The 20,000-nt window shown below is 41.9% G+C and overlaps 1 protein-coding gene across 11 annotated transcripts in view; it reads right to left on the reverse strand.

Moving 5' to 3' along the window:
* The window catches only part of LOC101884734 (ryanodine receptor 3-like), a 275,348-nt gene that overhangs the window by 129,237 nt on the left and 126,111 nt on the right, over positions 1-20,000 (reverse strand). For all 11 annotated transcript variants that reach the window (XR_012393129.1, XR_012393127.1, XR_012393126.1 and 8 more), the window contains 11 exons: positions 17,277-17,360; positions 15,158-15,317; positions 14,655-14,802; positions 13,724-13,926; positions 11,342-11,516; positions 4,721-4,929; positions 4,184-4,407; positions 3,964-4,030; positions 2,301-2,461; positions 285-450; positions 1-4 (listed from right to left, as the gene is read on the reverse strand). The exon at positions 1-4 is cut by the window's left edge and continues 83 nt beyond it. Coding sequence is in view for 7 of the 11 variants with exons in the window: in XM_073927942.1 (XP_073784043.1) it covers positions 1-4; positions 285-450; positions 2,301-2,461; positions 3,964-4,030; positions 4,184-4,407; positions 4,721-4,929; positions 11,342-11,516; positions 13,724-13,926; positions 14,655-14,802; positions 15,158-15,317; positions 17,277-17,360 (1,601 nt within the window). In the remaining 4 variants the exon portion in view is untranslated. The remainder of the gene's footprint in view (positions 5-284; positions 451-2,300; positions 2,462-3,963; positions 4,031-4,183; positions 4,408-4,720; positions 4,930-11,341; positions 11,517-13,723; positions 13,927-14,654; positions 14,803-15,157; positions 15,318-17,276; positions 17,361-20,000) is intronic.

Below are 20,000 nucleotides of genomic sequence, written 5' to 3' on the forward strand. Positions count from 1 at the left end.
CCACCTGCATAACACACACACACACACACACAGATGAGTTTTGATCTGTTGATCTGTTTATCTGCTGAAGCTAATTACTGCTACAAACTCTTTTTATGACTATTCAGTAATCCACATACAGTAATGTAGCTCAATAATGTCTATAAGTGCTTGTGTTAAGAATTATGAAATATGTAAGTGTTAATTAAATAAAGGTGACAGTGATGTGGTCATATGTGTGTGTGTGTGTGTGTGTGTGTGTGTGTGTGTGTGTGTGTGTGTGTGAAGAGCTGTTGTGGCTGTACCTGGTATGAAGTGTGTGTTTCTCTGCCATTGAGTGTGAAGGCCAGCAGACCCGTGGCCAGATCAATCAGACATCCGATCTCCAGATCAGCATTACTGCGGCTGGAGGAGTGTGTGGCAGTGCTGACGTCTCCTGCCCACACCATGTAGCAGTTACTCCTCTTCACACTGTTAGAACACACACAGACAAACACAGTCAGTCACACGCGTGACCCAGGCACAGTCAGTCACACGCGTGACCCAGGCACAGTCAGTCACACGCTTGACCTCGGTACAGTCAGTCACACACGTGACCTCGGTACAATCGCATGACGCGTGACCTCGGTACAGTCAGTCACATGCGTGACCCTGGTACAGTCAGTCGCACACGTGACCCCGGTAGTCAGTCACACGCGTGACCCCGGCACAGTAAGTCACACGCGTGACCCCGGCACAGTAAGTCACTTGCGTGACCCCGGCACAGTCAGTCACACGCGTGACCCAGGCACAGTCAGTCACACGCGTGACCCAGGCACAGTCAGTCACACGCGTGACCCAGGCACAGTCAGTCACACGCGTGACCCCGGTACAGTCAGTCACACGCGTGACCCCGGTACAGTCAGTCACACGCGTGACCCCGGTACAGTCAGTCACACGCGTGACCCCGGTACAGTCAGTCACACGCGTGACCCCGGTACAGTCAGTCACACGCGTGACCCAGGCACAGTCAGTCACACGCATGACCCCGTCACAGTCAGTCACACGCTTGACCTCGGTACAGTCAGTCACACACGTGACCTCGGTACAATCGCATGACGCGTGACCTCGGTACAGTCAGTCACATGCGTGACCCCGGTACAGTCAGTCACACGCATGACCTCGGTACAGCCAGTCACAAGCGTGACCCCGGTACAGTCAGTCACACGCGTGACCCCGGTACAGTCAGTCACACACGTGACCCCGGTACAGTCAGTCACACGCGTGACCTCGGTACAGTCAGTCACACACTTGACCCCGGTACAGTCAGTCACATGCGTGACCCTGGTACAGTCAGTCACACGCATGACCCCGGTACAGTCAGTCACACGCGTGACCCAGGCACAGTCAGTCACACGCATGACCCCGGCACAGTCAGTCACAAGCTTGACCACGGTACAGTCAGTCACACACGTGACCTCGGTACAATCGCATGACGCGTGACCCAGGCACAGTCACTCACACGCATGACCCCGGCACAGTCAGTCACAAGCTTGACCTCGGTACAGTCAGTCACACACGTGACCTCAGTACAATCGCATGACACGTGACCCCGGTACAGTCAGTCACACGCATGACCTTGGTACAGCCAGTCACAAGCGTGACCCCGGTACAGTCAGTCACACGCGTGACCTCGGTACAGTCAGTCACACGCGTGACCTCGGTACAGTCAGTCACACACGTGACCCTGGTACAGTCAGTCACACGCATGACCCCGGTACAGTCAGTCACACGCGTGACCCCGGTACAGTCAGTCACACGCGTGACCTCGGTACAGTCAGTCACACACGTGACCCCGGTACAGTCAGTCACACGCGTGACCCCGGTACAGTCAGTCACACGCATGACCCCGGCACAGTCAGTCACACGCGTGACCCCGGTACAGTCAGTCACACGCGTGACCTCGGTACAGTCAGTCACACACGTGACCCTGGTACAGTCAGTCACACGCATGATCGTGGCACAGTCGGTCACATGCGTTACCCCGGTACAGTCAGTCACACGCATGACCCCGGTACAGTCAGTCACATGCGTGACCCTGGTACAGTCAGTCACACGCATGATCGCAGCACAGTCAGTCACATGCGTGACCCCGGTACAGTCAGTCACACGCATGATCGCGGCACAGTCAGTCACATGCGTGACCCTGGTACAGTCAGTCACTCACACACATTTATATGCTTGACACAGATACATGATCACTTGACCCTGCACATGTATGATCCATTACACAATCACATGACCCAGCACAAACACATGTATGAGCACTCTGGCTGTCCCACCTCTCATGCACGCGGCCCCGCTCATCCCCCAGGGTGACAGTCACCATGCGACTCTTGCTCAGGCTGAAGTTGTTGCTATAATAATGGTAGTCAGGAGTGACCCAGCCGACCCACACACCGGAAGGGTCCTGACCCGCAAAGACCCGCACCGAGTGATAGTACTGCAGGACACACACATGGGGAAGGTTATTTAATGGTGACACACACAAACACACACTCTCACTCAAACCTGGTCAATACACAGAGTGATGAACATTAATCAAACACATAATAATATAAAAATAATATAAATATGTTAAGTAGTGAGGTTTTTGCTTTGTTTTTGTGTGTGTACTGCGTGTGGTTCTCTTCTCTCCGCCTCTGTCTCCAAATAGGTTGCATCATGCGGTGAATCAGGTGCCAGCCAGCACGTGGAGTCCAGCTTGTTTGTAGAGACAATTTAAACCGGACTGGAACGTCGTTCGAAGAGTCTCCTCTCTCCCGGCTTTTGTTGATTGTTTTGTAGAGTAGAAACTGTGTTGTATTTTTACTCGGCTAAGTTGTTAAAAGGGATTGCCTTGAGTGTTGACTTTGAGATATACGGAGACGCGTGTGCTGAGGAGGGTGCCTCTTTGTTTTATTAGGGAGGTTAGCGAAAGCTATTTTATTTGTTGAATTTCGTGTGCAGGTAAGAGGGTTAAAATCTTAGTTAGCTGTTGAGTTTTGTTTGTTATTTTGGCATTTACCTCCGCAAGCTTTTTATTGTCTCCTTTATGAAAATTTAAACGTCAAATAAATGTGACTTTACGTTATTTGCTTGGTCATTCGTTTTTGTTGTTGTCTTTACTTTTAAACGGGAGATGAGACTCCGGGCTCCTCATTAATTTAGAGGAGTTCTAATTATTTTAATTTAATGTTTTTTATTGTTACGGGTCTGGCTTGCTGTGTGGAGCCAAGCAAGGTTGGAATTCGTAACAATACAATAAGAATAAATGAAGTCTATAGAAACATTCAAAGCATGCTCTGCTAGTGTAGACTGTCCACTAGACCATAATAAACGGCTTCTGTTTCTTTTAGTTTATTTGGCAGATATGATATTTCTATAGAGTCGCTACTGAAGCTATCGATTCATTAGTTAAAATATAAATAAACTTAATGTTGTGCCTGATTACATATTTAATATTACCATTTAACTGGAGGAATTTTGAATGTGTGTGTGTGTGTGTGTGTTCATGAGAGCATGCATTTGTATTGTATGGGTATTGTATGTGTATATGTGTGCAAGGGTGTGTGTGAGTGTGAATGTGTGAGCGTGAATGTGTATTGTATGTGTGTATATGTGTGCAAGGGTGTGTGAATGTGTGAGAGAATGTTTGAAAAAGTGTGTCCTTGTAAGTGTGTGCACACGAGAGTTTTTTTGTGTGTGTTTTAGTGTGTGTGAGTTAGTGAGTCTGTGTGTAAGTGTGTGCGTGTGCTTGCATGTATTTGTGTGTGAGTGAGTATGAGCGTGAATATGTGAGTGAGTTAGTGTGTGTGTGTGTGTTTGAGCAAGTGTGTGTATGTGAGTGAGCATGTGTGAATATGCTTGTGTTTGTGTGTATACATTTGCAAGGGTGTGTGAGTGAGTGAGTGTGTGTGTGTGTGTGTGTGTGTGTGTGTGTGTATGTGTGTGTGTTGAACGTACAGTAGTGATGTTACTGTAGTCTGTTCTTCTGCCTTCATCGGAGTGTTTGGTGGACTTCACTGGATACCTTCAGAAACAAGCACAAGTTAAACACACACACACTGACAAATGCATGCATACACACACACACACACACACACACACACACACACACACACACACACACACACACTGACAAATACATGCACACACACACACACACTGTATCTGGCTGTCTGACCTGTGTTTGAGTCTGAGCGTGTCCTCATCCTGCAGGCCGTTGAGGTGAGCGTGTGCGTGTGTGTGAGTGTGTGTGTTCGCGCTGCTCTTGAAGCAGGAGTGGAACTCCACCGGCATGCTGAGTCTGCAGAACACCATGTCTGCGTTACTGTTCTGCGTCCCGAACGTCTTGTGGCTGACCTTCAGACATGGCGGACTGTCCACCGTCCCGTCAATACGGGTCACCTGAGAACACACACACAATACAGGACTAGCATCATCAGGTGTGCATGTGTGTTTCAGTGTGAGTGTGTGTTCATGCTTCTGTCAGTCTATGTCGCTCCTGTCTCTGTTCATCTAAAACTCCACATCTATAATCCTCTTAGTCTATGCTGACATCATCTTCAGCAGCTCAAACACTCTAATGGCGAATGGACAGACGGCTGCTTCTCACTCAGGCCTGCTGGAGATGCTAATGAGATGGGCACTAGTGGGCGGGGCTTTCCCCCTCTGATGACACACTACTAGGTTTAAAGTGTGTGTGTGTGTGTGTGCTCACCGCGATGTGCCGGTGGTCTCGGGGCACGTTGCAGAATGTGGGCAGGCGTTTGCTGAACCACATGGTCACCTCTCGGTTCATGTTGACGGCGAAGGGTTTGAAGCCCTCCTGCAGGCCACACATGGTGTAGAACTTAAAGGTGCTGGCGTCTTTACCCAGATTCATGCGGCCCACCTGAGACAGACCCAAACTGCAGACCGGGATGAAGCCTGCAGGACACAGCAGCAGTGGTGTAAAGTAATGAATGAACAATACTCAGTCTTTTGTTTAGTTTCTTTCAGGTCAGACTACTTGAGAAATTGTTTCCCACTTCATTAACCGTCCTCCTGAATGCCATCTTGTGCATTTTCCTGGTCCAGAAACATTTATTATCAGCTCTTTATCATTTAACAAGTACACTAAACAGTCCCTCCGGGATTTTGCAGGACTTTCTTCAGATTTTAAATGTATTTTATTTTTATATTATTCATTATTTAAATTAATTTGCCTGATTTTAATTTTAAAAATAAATGTTCTGATCTAAAATGGCTGATTCTGGATGTTCAAAAGATTCGATTAGATTAGATTAGATTCAACTGTATTGTCATTACACATGTACAAGTACAATGCAACGAAATGCAGTTTAGGTGTAACCAGCAGTGCAACAGCAGCAAGTGCAGGATACAGGAATAAGCTATAAAGTGCAGTTATAGAAAAACTATGGTGATATTTACAGATGGATGTACTATCAACATTATATACAGGTTGGATAAGCTATGAACAGATTTACAGTATATGAATATATGTACAGGTTGCTATTAATAATCAGTAGTGTGCAGATAGATAAACATGATTACAAGTGTATATGTAACAACATATGAATATATGTACAGGTTGCTATTAATAATCAGTACTAGATTACAAGTGTATATGTATAGTGGGTGTGTACATAATTACAAATGCCCATATGCTGTGGGTACGTACAGTTTAATAAGTAAACAGTTCAATGTGGTGCAGTGAATGTGCAAATTTTAAATGTGCAAATGTTAAACAGTGCAGTTATTGCGAGGAGTATAAGTTAGAGGAGAGTGGGGGGTGTATTAAGGGGGGGCAAAAGAGTCAGTGTGGGGCAGATTTCAGGAGGGAGACAGCTCTGGGGAAAAAGCTGTTCCTCAGTCTGCTGGTTTTTGTCCGGGGGAGCCTGAAGCGCCTGCCGGAGGGCAGGACAGAAAGCAGTCTGTGCGCAGGGTGAGAGGTGTCCTTCAGAATACTGCGTGCTCGGCGCAAACAGTGTTTCTTCTGGATGTCCTCTATGGCTGGCAGTGTGGTCCCTGTGATGCGCTGGGCAGTTTTCCCCACCCGCTGCAGTGCCTTACACTCAGCAACAGAGCAGCTTCCATACCAGACTGTGACACAGTTTGTCAGGATGCTCTCTATTGTGCAGCGGTAGAAGTTCACCAAGACGGCTGATGAAAGCTGGTTCTTCTTCAGTTGCCTTAAGAGGAATAGGCGCTGGTGAGCCTTCTTGATCAGGCTGGAGGTGTTGGTGGTCCAGGAAAGGTCCTTTGAGGTCCCTCCAAAAGAGCCCCTATTATGGGTTTCTGAGAATGACCTTCCATGTTGTGTGTAACAAGTGAAGTGAAGTATCCAGCTAAGGCTTAAATCTGAAAGTGGACAGTGTTTAAAACTCTTGATTCGTTAATAAGAGTCGACTCATAGCACTTCAAATGAATCGTCTTGATAACGAGTCTTCAGCATGACGTTGTGGATATGAAACTTAAGCCCCGCCCAGTTGTTGTGCGTGCAAACCCTGGAAAATTGAAACCTTTGGCCCCGCCCACTAACACCGTAGCAGAGAAGAAGAGGCTAGACACAGTCAACTCTGTGCTCAGCTGGATATTATTGGCAGTGTGAGGGGAAACTTAGTGTTATTTTCTCTCCCAAACTGTGAAGAGTCAGTGGTGGAGGTTTATTTTTGCAGAAATACCTCAGCATTATAGCCCAGCCTTGAGCAGTTCGAGAGCTTCTGGAATCTATACGCTTATAACGGGGCATTCATCGGCCATTTGTTAAAGGATGGATCAGAAGTCTGTTGATGTAAGAGACTGTCGGTGGATCATGGATCAGTGTCTTCTTCCATTACACAACTGTAAGTGAGTGTGATTAAAAAGGCAGCTTCCTTGTTTTCTCTAGCTGGAAAATGATGTACTTAATTGTGTTTTGTTACTCTTAAACGCTTGTACTGTATCTGGTTAACTCTTTATATTCTCATATCGCGTCTAAAACCATGTTAAAAGTGCGATGCGTGCTGCTTTGTTCACGGATTTAAATGTGATTGTGAGCGTGCGATCCTCTGCTGTTTGTCAATGCTATGGCCACCGTCAGCTGTTCCTACACACGTGCGGCGGGTCAAGGTTTAGAATAGTTTATCTTTTGCCACTGTGTGGATTAATACTTGAATGTGTGTCATGGTTAGAGCAACTCAGGGTTCGGGGTGAGGTGTCAGGGAAAGAGCAAGCTGAACTGGCGATCACGCCGTCCTCAACCCGAAAGCGAAAAAGAAAAGTGACCGGTTCCTGGATGAAATTGAGGCCCGGGAGGGAGGGTTTGGGTGTCACGGATGAAAGTGATGGCCAGGGGGTTCACAAATGCCGCCCTCAGTATTCTGCTGCCCGCTATATCTATAAACGCACCGGCCCTGATTACACTGGTAAGAACCGGGTACGCTGTACTATGGTGTTAGTATTTAATATGAAGCGTGTATGCCCAGCTGAAAAAATATATAATTAAAAGCAACTAAAATACACTTAAATACCCGCAAATACATTTTTAGTACATTGTTATTTTGGTCACACTTCACAATAAGGTTCATTAGTTCATGTTAATTAATGCATTTACTAAGATGAACAAACAATGAACAGTACATTTACTACTGTATTTGTTCATGTTAGTTAATATTAGTTAATGAAAATACAGCAGCTCATTGTTAGTTCATGTTAACTCATGGTGCATTAACTAATGTTAACAAGCATGGACTTGGATGTTAATAATGCATTAGTAAATGTTCAGTTATGATTAATAAATGCTGTGCATGTGTTGTTCTTGATTAGTTCATGTTAGTAAATGCATTAACTAATGAACCTTATTGTAAAGTGTTACCGTTGTTTTTTTGTGTTAAATAAAGGTTTGATGGTTTTACACTATATATATACTCATTAAAAGTATGTTTATACTTCAGTTGGACTTTAGTACACTTGACAAAAGTATACCAAATACCAGTAATACTTCAATAAATTTTTAATGTACTACAATAAAGTACACGACAGAAAAAACATCCAAAACTTTTATTAGTGTGTTTTTTTAAAAGTGTGCTTTAAAGGGTCATGAAACACCAGAACACATGTGTTGAGCTGTTGACAGTGGTATATGTGTCCCACACTGCTATAAACACTATTAGGACACCTATATTTCACTAAAAAGTGTAAATTGGTCGTTTTTGCGTTATTTCAAGCAAATTTGTACTTCCGGTTTGAAACGAATTTTTGAAGCTGCGTCACGGTCATGACATAATAGCGTGTATTCCAGCGTGCAGACTGGACGTCTGTGCCAGAGTGTGTCTTATTACGTCTTACAGTGTGATGCATTAATGCATGAGTAAGGCTTGGTTCAAACCAATCAGCGCGCTCTATTGTGCAACTTCATTAATATTCATTACTGTCACAGTGTTTAGACGACAGAGACGCCACGTTGTGTTGGCAAAACAAGCGTGAAGTGTTGCTTTTATAGTTTGCTGCAGTGAAGTTTTGTTTTCATTTTCTCTCTGTGAGAGCTCAGACTCACGTGTGGATTAACAGTGTACGCAACACTCGACAACAATAACTTACGTGTCTAAGGAGGATTATTGTTTACCTGAGAGCTGTTCTCATCTGCAAACGCTGAGATCCGGATTCGCTGCTCGTCTCCTCTTCATAAAGACGCGGCTCTAGTTGCTGGTGATTGTCCTGTCTCTACAGATTTGGTAAGTGAGCGACCAGTGCTCTTTGTTTATTCAGTTTGTTCGTATCCAACTAAATTATCTATTGCACCGAGTGTGAACATGTTAGCACCACAACCAAACTTTAACCTCGTGTAGGATTTTCACTGTATTTTGTGACCGGAATAACACACGCAGCTTTCTGACACTACCTGCCGTGAGCATCTAAGTTTCCGGGAAATGCTGAGGGTTTTTTTCTCTCATTCGCCGTGCGGTATCAAACATTGCATGAAAAATACACGCTTAGAGCAGTTCCTCGAATCAAATATCTCGTTTGTGGCGAGGGGCATGAATGAATTCCCTGAATGAAAGAGCCAAACTGCAGTTAAAGTCCAACATTTAATCATTTGTCAAATAATTCGACTACAGATGTCCATGTAGGTTAAACACCATCACTTTCTCCTGTGTGTGTATTTTGACTCTGAAACTCGTGCATGCCCAAATAGACACTCCCACAGCCTCCCACTTTAGTCCCTCCGACACTCCCCCCTAAACAGAGCTGGACACGCCCACTTTTCTGACTTTTTCCCAAGTAGAGGTGTGAAAACACCCTGCTGAAACGAGGGGGTTTCATGGCCCTTTAAATGCTTTAAACATTAGTTGATTTTTAGTACACTGTTTACATACTAATCCTAAGTTTAAAATAAGTTAATATATAAAAAATCTATTAGTAATGTATTGTAGTAGAAGTACATTTTCCCAAAAGTTGTACTTAAGTACACTTAATGTGAATGCACTATTATCACTAACACTTAAATTGATTTGAGTGTGGTAATTTTAAGTTTACATTAAATTGACTTTATTAAAAATCTATTAGTAATGTATTGTAGTAGAAGTACATTTTCCCAAAATGTCTTTACATTTCCCTTATGTGCTGTAATGTTGCATCTTATTTATATTTTAGTGTTCTCAGTTTTTGCTAAGTTTTTGTTCCCTTCCATAAGGTATTTTTGGACTTGTGGTTTATTGCACAAAAAGATTAAAGTGTTTTGTTGAAGCACAGATGCTGTTTTCTTTGTACACACAGAATCCCTTCAAAATATATTTAGTTTAGTATGTTAAAAGCACATCAGCTTTATGGTGTCTTATAATAGCACAGTTGAGTGCACTTAGATGTACTTAAGTTTATCTTAAAAAGTACTTAATACTAATTTTTAGTACATTAAATACAAAATTAGTGTGCGAAAATAGTGCACTTTTAATACATTACTAAAAAGTGTACTAAGTATACTTAGTGTGTTTTAGCACACTGCTTTCACATTTCGTATATTCTTTTAATATATTACTATTATGCTTTAAGCTATTCTTAAATATATTTATACATGTTTAAAATTAGAGTTCAAGTGTATTTCTAGTTGTAACTAAATAAATATTTTTAAATACAGATATAGTATGTTAAAAGCACATTTTAGATCAATTTCAGGGTGTCTCAAAATAGCACAGTTGAGTGCACTTAGATGGTATTAAGTTTATCTCAACATATACTTAATACTATCTTTTAGTACATTAAGTACAAAACTAGTGTGCGAAAATAGAGCACTTTTAGTACACTACTGAAAAGTGTACTAAGTATTTTTAAATAAGTGTATTTTAGTGCTCTTTTTTTTTTGTTACCTGGGTGCACTCTGACTACTTCAATATTGTTGATAAGCTGTGCTGGGCATTTTACTCTGTCTTGTCCTGAACGCTGTCAGTGTCGACCAATCGCAACAGGATGTCATCGGTCCAATCAGCGCAGATTAGCTTCGCGCTAAGGAGGGGTTTGTAAACAAAGGAATCACTGAACGATTCATATGGGAGTTGCTGGGATAATGAGGTAAAAATGAATGCAGGTTATAAGACCATGAAAGTGTTTTTTGAGCCTGCAAGCAGATCAGCCTGTTGCTGAAGACCCCCACAACTAAAATATGACCCTATTTAATGCATAATAGGGGCATTATATTGTGTTGATTTGCTGTAAAAACATATATACCGCAGACAAACATCTTTATCACATGTATTTTATTACTTCTAGACCCGGACATTGAGTTCTGTATCGTATAAAATAACCCTTAATTTCAGTATTTCATATATAGCCAAATAACCGTTAAACTCATCAACATATTAATATTAAAACAAAAAATATATATATGTAATGAAGCACATTTAAAGTGCCCACAAGTTTCTTTTACAAGAAAATTAAAAACAGGATTAACGTTATCTGTGTGGAAAAAAACATCTATAATCCTCTTAGTCTATGCTGACACTATCTTCAGCAGCTCAAACACTCTAATGGCTAATGGACAGACGGCTGCTTCTCACTCAGGCCTGCTGGACATGCTAATGAGATGGAGTGATGGGCACTAGAGGGCGGGGCTTTCCCCCTCTGATGACAAGTATAAAGGGAGAATGTCAATCAAAGTGTTTCATTTATCAAGCCTGATTATTATAAACACAATTCATTCATCTGCACCATTAGAGGCTGCTGGAGATACTCACACACACACTACTGGGTAAATACCTCTTACAGAAGCGAGTTTGCATAATATTATTGCAGATACAATAATAGTTTTGCATAATAGGTTGGGTTTAAATGCAGTAAATCAGTAGTGATGTTGTCCTCCGCTCACCGTCATCGATGTCGAAGTCAGCGAAGCACAGCTCTGAGCCCTTATTGGTGATCAGGATTTCTCCGTTCAGAGTGAAGATCATGGATTTGTCCTCCATGTTGATCAAACACCCAACAACGTCCCCCGAGTGCCAGCAGCGGCCGAACAGACGACTGCCCATGTGGAGACGGTGACCCTGAGGAGAACCACATCCCAACATCAGCACACTTACAGGTCCCGGGAATGTGCGTTGTTTTTATTGCATGCTTGACGTAATCCCAAATGAAACATGAAGAGAGGGTGGGACATAGAGTAGCTCCTCCCCTTTTTTAAAACAGCCAATAGCGTTTTGTTTTCTCGTAGCTAGGTTGAGCTCAAGTGCATCAAATGAACAGCCAATGAGAAGAAGGGGGTGGGGCATGTCAGACACTACAGAGCCCCCATGTTAAAGACTGGATGACCAACAATTACCTCCTCATTCCTGCAGCACGAGAGCTTTATGATTGTTTATGAGCTCCAAAAGTGGTGGATCTGTTCGGCGAAATATCTGACCGCGTGTCACCGCATCCCTAAGGACTGTTTGGCGAAATATTTGACTGCATGTCACTGCATAACAAACCACTGACACGATAAAACTAGAGAAATCTCTACTGTGCTGAGCGAGAACACATACTGAACAGCGCAGCAGCGATGAAGTAAGCGTGCCCAGGCCCGATTGTGGTGTGAGTGCGGGCCGTCGGGGGAGATGGAAGGGGAGACCAGCATGCTTTGGCCCGGTTCTAGACAACTGTACATAGTGTGAGTACGGCCTAAGCTGATTGAGTGTTTTAAAGATGTTAAAGACTGGACGACCAACAATTTTCTTCTTTTAAACTCAGACAAAACAGAATTATTACTTATTGGGCCTGAATCCTGTACAAAGCAGATCTCGCAACTCAATCTACAATTAGAGGGATACAAAGTTAGCGTTAGCTCTACTATAAAAGATCTGGGTGTCATATTAGACAGCAATCTAACTTTTGAAAACCACATATCCCATGTCACAAAAACTGCCTTCTTTCATCTGAGAAATATCGCTAAATTAGGAAGTATGCTCTCCATCTCTGATGCAGAAAAGCTAGTCCATGCTTTTATGAGCTCTAGGCTGGATTACTGTAATGCTCTGTTTGCTGGCTGCCCAGCATCCTCTATTAACAAACTTCAATTAGTACAAAATGCAGCAGCCAGAGTTCTGACCAGGTCTAGAAAATATGATCATATCACCCCAATGTTCTCCTCCTTACACTGGCTGCCTGTTCAGTTTCTTATTGAATTTAAAACATTACTTCTCACCTGTAAAGCTTTAAATAATCTAGCTCCTGTTTATCTAACCAACCTTCTGTCTCGCTACAATCCAACTCGCTCTTTAAGATCTCAAAATTCAGGGCTTCTGGTAGTACCTAGAATAGCAAAGTCCACTAAAGGAGGTCGAGCCTTCTCTTTCATGGCTCCTACACTCTGGAATGGCCTTCCTGATAACGTCCAAGGCTCAGACACACTCTCCCAGTTCAAAACTAGATTAAAGACCTATCTGTTTAGTAAAGCATACACTCAATGCATCACCTAGCGGGTTCCACACTGGCTTCTGCATCTTGTTTATATACACTATGAACAGCAGCTACACTAATTATCTCTTTATTCTCTATTTCCACCTGTAGATACTCATCCCGAGGCCTTCAGACTATGCAGCACCACTGATTCGATCCAAAACCAGTGACGAGATGATCCCAAGGTTTCCATAATCCTGGACCAGGCCGTATCCTGAGCAGCTGCTGTGGTGGTCATGGAGGAGTGGAGAGCATGACACTGATCCCTGTGACACTCCAGGGGACAGACGAGTCTTCGCTAAGGTCCATCATTCTCCAACCTCCGGCACCTTGACTGCAGCTCTGCACAAGACTTTTGGCCATAGGTTTTTTAATTCTTCATTTTCGCCAGTTGGTGAAGTTTTATCCTCTGCTGTCGCCACTAGCCTGCATGGTTTGGGACTTGGGACTTTGGGACTTGTTTGGACTCTCAGTAGTGATTATTAAAGCACACTGAACTGAGCTAAACTGAACTGAACTTAAACACTAAAAACTGAACTACCCTGATCCAGTTACTATGACCATTTATCTGAAGCTGCTTTGACACAGTCTACATAGTAAAAGTGCTATACAAATAAAGCTGAACTGAATTGAATCCTCTGGCTGCTGTTTTCAGTCTCACACTATTGTTTTCCTCTTTCTGAAAGTCTTGATAACATCCAGGTTTTTCTTTCATTATTTCAGCAAAACTAATTCAGTTTCTGCTGTGGAGAAACATGCAAATGTGGACAGGCTTCATAAATAAATAAATGTGAGAGTATGCTGTGTGCAGACTTACCCGGTGTCCATCAAACACATAGGCCTGGTCATCTGTTCCCAGCTCCACGTCGGGTTTACAGGCGGGTCGAGCCCAGCCCACCCGCATGTCTCCACCAGTCACCACCTCGAACTCAAAGTACCACTTCCCTGTCTTCACAGCGTACGTTCGCTCCACGCGGAAGAAGCGGATCTTGTCGATGCTCAAACGCTCCACCACATGACCTGAGCAGATACAACACGCACGCACGCACACACGCACACACACACACACACACACACACACACACAATGTAAACAAGCATATACTAGAGAGAACACACACACTGTTTGTTTATATTACTATAATTTTATAGTTACCATATATATATATATATATATATATATATAGTTTAGCTGTGTTGCCATAGCAACTGCAGAATCCCAACAGATCAATTACTATAGTTGTTGTGTTAACATAGAAACAGTAGAATCAACACAACAGATCAATTACTATAGTCATTCTGTTACCATAGCAACTGTAGAATCACAACAGATCAATTACTATAGTTGTGTTATCATAGCAGTTGTAGAATCGCCACAACAGATCAATCAGTGTAGTTGTGTTACCATAGCAACTGTAGAATTGCCACAACAGATCAATCACTATAGTCATTCTGTTACCATAGCAACTGTAGAATCACCACAACAGATCAATCAGTGTAGTTGTGTTACCATAGCAACTGTAGAATCGCCACAACAGATCAATGTAGTTATTCTGTTACCATAGCAACTGTAGAATCACCACAACAGATTAATTCAAGTACTTTTCTATACCATGGTTCAAAATCACTCCGGTATTTACGATAAGTTACTACAGTATTTTTTCCTCTGGCAACATTTGCAGATTTTAGTTTTTATACACAAATGTGTAATATTTTCCTGAAGGAGTGCGGTGTTTGAGTGTTGCTCACCTGCATCCTGGTCGGGCGGCTCCACATTGTAGCCGTAGCCGATGAGCGTGCGGATGGCCTCGCGGAGACTGTCACGGTTAGACTTCTTGGTGCGCTCGTCCAGGAGAGCATACGGCACCAGGCGAGGGTTACGCTTGCTTTTCACATCCTGCGCACACACACACACACACACACACACACACACCCCAAACAGAGGAATTAACAGGCCGTGTGGGTTTACATTTACATTTAGTCATTTAGCAGACGCTTTTATCCAAAGCGACTTACAAATGAGGACAAGGAAGCAATTTACACAACTATAAGAGCAACAATGAATAAGTGCTGTAGGCGAGTTTCAGGTCTGAGAAGAAGTCTAAGAAGGAAAGCGTTAGTAATTTTTTTTTTTTTTGAGTACAGTTAGTGGTATATCCAGAGAGGCAATTGCAGATTAGGAAGTGAAGTGGAGATGATTGATTGATTGATTACGGTCTGCATGTGGTCTGATGTCCCAGAATGCACCGCACCTGCTGTATGCCGTAGGTCCAGCCCTGTTTAATGCGGTCTTTTGCCCAGACGTTGTGTGCGTTTTCTGCCAGTTTCTCCACCAGCAGCTCCTGACCAGCGCTCAGTTTCACCTCTGACAGATCCAGCGGAGAGGGCTTATAGCCATTCGACATCATATAACTGCATCATATAACACACACACACACACACACACACACCTTGATAATGAGAGAATAAGCAAAACTAAAATGGAACTACATAATAAACTTGAAAAAAAAAAAAAAACTAATTAGTAATAGGAACCACAAAATTGGAACCCCACAGTCCAAACACGTGGTACAGGTGAATTGGGTAGGCTAAATTGACCGTAGTGTATGAGTGTGTGTGTGGATGTTTCCCAGAGATGGGTTGCAGCTGGAAGGGCATTCGCTGCATAAAAACTTGCTGGATAAGTTGGCGGTTCATTCCGCTGTGGCGACCCCGGATTAATAAAGGGACTAAGCCGACAAGAAAATGAATGAAAACAAATTAACAAACTAACAAAATAAACAAAATCGAACAAATTACAAACAACAATTGAATGAACGAATAAGCAAACAAACGCACGAACCTACTAACTAACTAACAAACAATCGAACAGAATAAATAAACAAAAACAAAAAATCTAAACAAACTAACTACCAAACAAATTAACAAACAAAAAAAAGGAACAAACAAACAAACAAAAAAGCAAATTAACAAACAAACAAACCATCTATTGAGTGAACGAAGGAAACAAATAAAAACAAATCAAAAATGACTAAAAACTTATATTAATTAATATTATATATTATAATATATATTAATATATATTTTTTACAAACTTACTTACTAACTAACTAACAAAGTAACAAACAAACAGAATAAATAAACAAAAACAAAATATAAACAAATAAACAAACTACTAACAAACTAATTAACAAACAAAAAACAATCTAGCAAGGAACAAACAAACAAACAAAAAAGCAAATTGACAAACTAACAAACAAACAAACAAGCTAATTAACACACAAAAAAACTATTTAGTGAGTAAACGAACGAACAGACAAAATAACTAATTAACACACAAAAAACATATAATCTAATGAGTGAACGAGCGAACAAACAAACAAACAAACAAACAAACAAACAAACAGTGAACTCAAATCAAAAAATAACTTATAAACTTAAAATATTAATTAAAATTGATTTTATTGTGTTTCTGTTCATAATTTTCATTATTCATATTTTTATTAGGGGTTTTTTTGTCTACAAAAATATTTCAGAATCACAAAGTTTGATCAGTACAGCTCAAAATAAATGCTGTTTTCACTTAGAAGACATACACACATTATATATATATGTATATAAGACTTAAATATAATTGTTAAACTAAATAACTTCACCCATATTTACATTGAATTTTCCCTAAAGCTGTTTGAAAGTTGGCAACCTGTCATAGCTGTGTCACTATTAGGAGATTTATTATTTAGGAAACAACTAGAATTAGCCTAATTTGGACCAATACTGCACACAACTATTACTGTCATTTTCACTATCAGTATTTATTCACACTAATTATACATAACTTATTTATTTTATTTGTGTGTCTGTGTTCTTGTTTGAACTTTTAAATAACCTAATAAATAAAGTTGTATATAAAACAGTGAGGCTCTTTACTTGCAGTTCATGTGCTTTCTGTGTATTTTAATCACTCTGGTTAATGTCATTTGAAGTCTAGAATGCAGAAAGGGATGCCAAATATTTGTAATTTATGAAATGCCTAGTCTTTTATTTATTTATTATTATTACACTTTTATTTAGGATAAAGAGTCGTGCTATATTAACTTCCCGACAGCATCCTCCTGAGAGTTCAATATACAGCAGATGATTTACATTCCTTTAACTTTTAATATTTCACTTTTAATGACTCGAATGAGCTTAAATATAAATCTGTGATGATATATATCCAGTAAGTGTTGCTATTCACAGAGTTTATAGAGCTTTATAAGCAGAGAATTAATGTCATCATCTGAAATGAGCATCTGGTGTCTCAGCGCAGCATCTGCATCCCATAATTCCCTCATACATCAGAACAGTCACCCGGCAGCTCACACTCACTTCTTAGGGAGCTTGAGTTTCTTCAGCTCGTCTTCAGCGTTGACTTTTACCTGGACCACATGACAGCCCAACGCCAGCAGAGTCCTGAAACACACACACACACACACACACACACACACACACACACACACACACACACACACACACAATAAAAAGGAAGAACACAGCAAATCTGAGCACCACTGACAGCCATGGGTTTACATTACTTTCATTTTGAGGGTTTAGGGGGGGGGTTTAAGTGGAGTTGGCAACCTTAATTAACACATAAGAAAGTCAAAACAAAATATCAACATTTTTGGTCATAAAATCTTTATACATTTCAGAAAATGCCCATATATTTGGTCCATGTTGTAATATTTTCAGAATATTACCATATTTTGGTATCAAAATCATATATCATATTTTTGGTCAATGTTGTATTTCTTTCAGGAAATGTCCATACGTTTGGTCATAATGATGTTATTTTCAGATAATGTTTAGATAATTTGGTGATAATGATTTATTATTTGCAAAAAAATGTCCACATTTTAGGTCATAATATCTTGTTATTTTCAGAAAATGTTCATATATTTAGTTCATAATGTCTTATTTTCTCAAACATATCTATATATTTGGCTATAAAGTCGTCTTATTTTCAGAAAAAGTTCCTATATTTTGTTCATAAAATCTTGCTATTTTCAGAAAGATATCAGCAACTGATATTTTTGGTCAGTATGTTTATTTTAGGAAATTATTTATGTCTATACACTCACCGGCCACTTTATTAGGTACACCTTGCTAGTACCGGGTTGGACACCTTTTGCCTACAGATCTGCTTTAATCCTTCATAGATTCAGCGAGCTACTGGAAATATTCCTCAGAGATTTTGCTCCATATTGACATGATAGCATCACACAGTTGCTGCAGATTTGTCGGCTGCACATCCATGATGCCAATCTCCCGTTCCACCACATCCCAAAGCTGCTCTATTGGATTGAGCTCTGGTGACTGTGGAGGCCATTTGAGTACAGTGAACTCATCGTCATGTTCAAGAAACCAGTCTGAGATGATTGAGCTTTATGACATGCTGCGTTATCCTGCTGGAAGTAGCCATCAGAAGATGGAGACACTGTGCTCATAAAGGGATGGACATGGTCAGCAGCAATACTCAGGTAGGCTGTGGCGCTGATGCTCAATTGGTACTAATGGACCCAAAGAAAATCTCCCCCACACCATTACACCACCACCACCAGCCTGAACCGCTGATACAAGGCAGGATGATCCATGCTTTCATGTTGTTGAGGCCAAATTGTGAGCCGAGCATCCGAATGTGTCAGCAGAAATGGAGACTCATCAGAGCATGAACATGAACACATGTTGTGTGTTCAGAGATGCTCTTCTGCAGAGCTCGGTTGTAGCGAGTGCTTATTTGAGTTACTGTTGCCTTTCTATCAGCTGGAGCCAGTCTGGCCATTCTCCTCTGGCCTCATAAACAAGGCATTTGCGCCAACAGAACTGCCGCTCACTGGATATTTCCTCTTTGTCGGAGCATTCTCTGTAAACTCTAGAGATGGTTGTGCGTGAAAATCCCAGTAGATCAGCAGTTTCTGAAATACTCAGAGCAGCCCGTCTGGCAGTAACAACCATGCCACGTTCAGAATCTCTTAAATCCCCTTTCTTCCCCATTCTGATGCTCGCTCTGAACTACAGCAGATCATCTTGACCATGTCTACATGTCTAAATGCAGTGAGCTGCTGCCATGTGATTGGCTGATTAGTAACTTGCGTTAACGAGCAGTTGGACAGGTGTACCTAATAAAGTGGCCGGTGAGTATATAATTAATCTTGTCTTCTTGTTTTCAGAAAATGTCCATGTTTTTGGTCATAATGTACAGATTTTGGGAAATCTTTATTAAAACAGCTCATCTGAATCCTGAAGCATGCTGCATTTATATTTCACAAACTACTGAAAATCCTGACGCCCCTGATGGTGATGTATAATTGTAGGCGTCTGAATTCCCCATCATGCATTAGTTCTGAGAGGATCTGCTGCTCATGAAACTGGCGCAGCGCGTCAGCAGAGAGGAGGAAAGGCTGGTGTCATTAGAGGTTAATGAGGATTTGAACAAACGGATATGAAGGTTAATGATGCGGTTCTGCACACTCATCTCTCAACCACTAACACACTCAATACAGCAGCCTGTACTGATCCGGGATCAGCGGTGTGTCAGACTGAGAGAAGAGGGAACACTGATCACAATATACAAGACAGAAAGATGGACAGACAGATACAGACAGATGGATAGACAGACAGATGAACATGCAGAGAGATGGATGTAATGTAATGTGTATTTCTATAGCGCAGTTATTGTGTATGGCCATACACCCAAAGCGCTTCACAATCATGAGGGGGGTCTCCACACCACCACCAGTGTGCAGCTCCACTTGGATGAGGTGACGGCAGCCACAGGACAACGACGCCAGTGCGCTCATAACACCAGCTATTGGGGGAGTGGAGAGACAGTGATAGAGCCAATTCAGTGGATGGGGATGATTGGGAGGCCATGATCGTAAGGGCTGTTGGTGAGAGTTTGGCCAGAACACCAGGGTTACACCCCTGCTCTTTCACGAGAAGTGCCATGGGATTATTAATGAGCACAGAGAGTCAGGAGTCTCGGTTTAACGTCTCATCCGATAGACTGCGCTCACTGACAGTATAGTGTCCCCTTCACTACACTGGAGCATT

Source organism: Danio rerio, chromosome 17, assembly GCF_049306965.1.
Source record: "Danio rerio strain Tuebingen ecotype United States chromosome 17, GRCz12tu, whole genome shotgun sequence".
Lineage (NCBI taxonomy): Eukaryota > Metazoa > Chordata > Actinopteri > Cypriniformes > Danionidae > Danio > Danio rerio.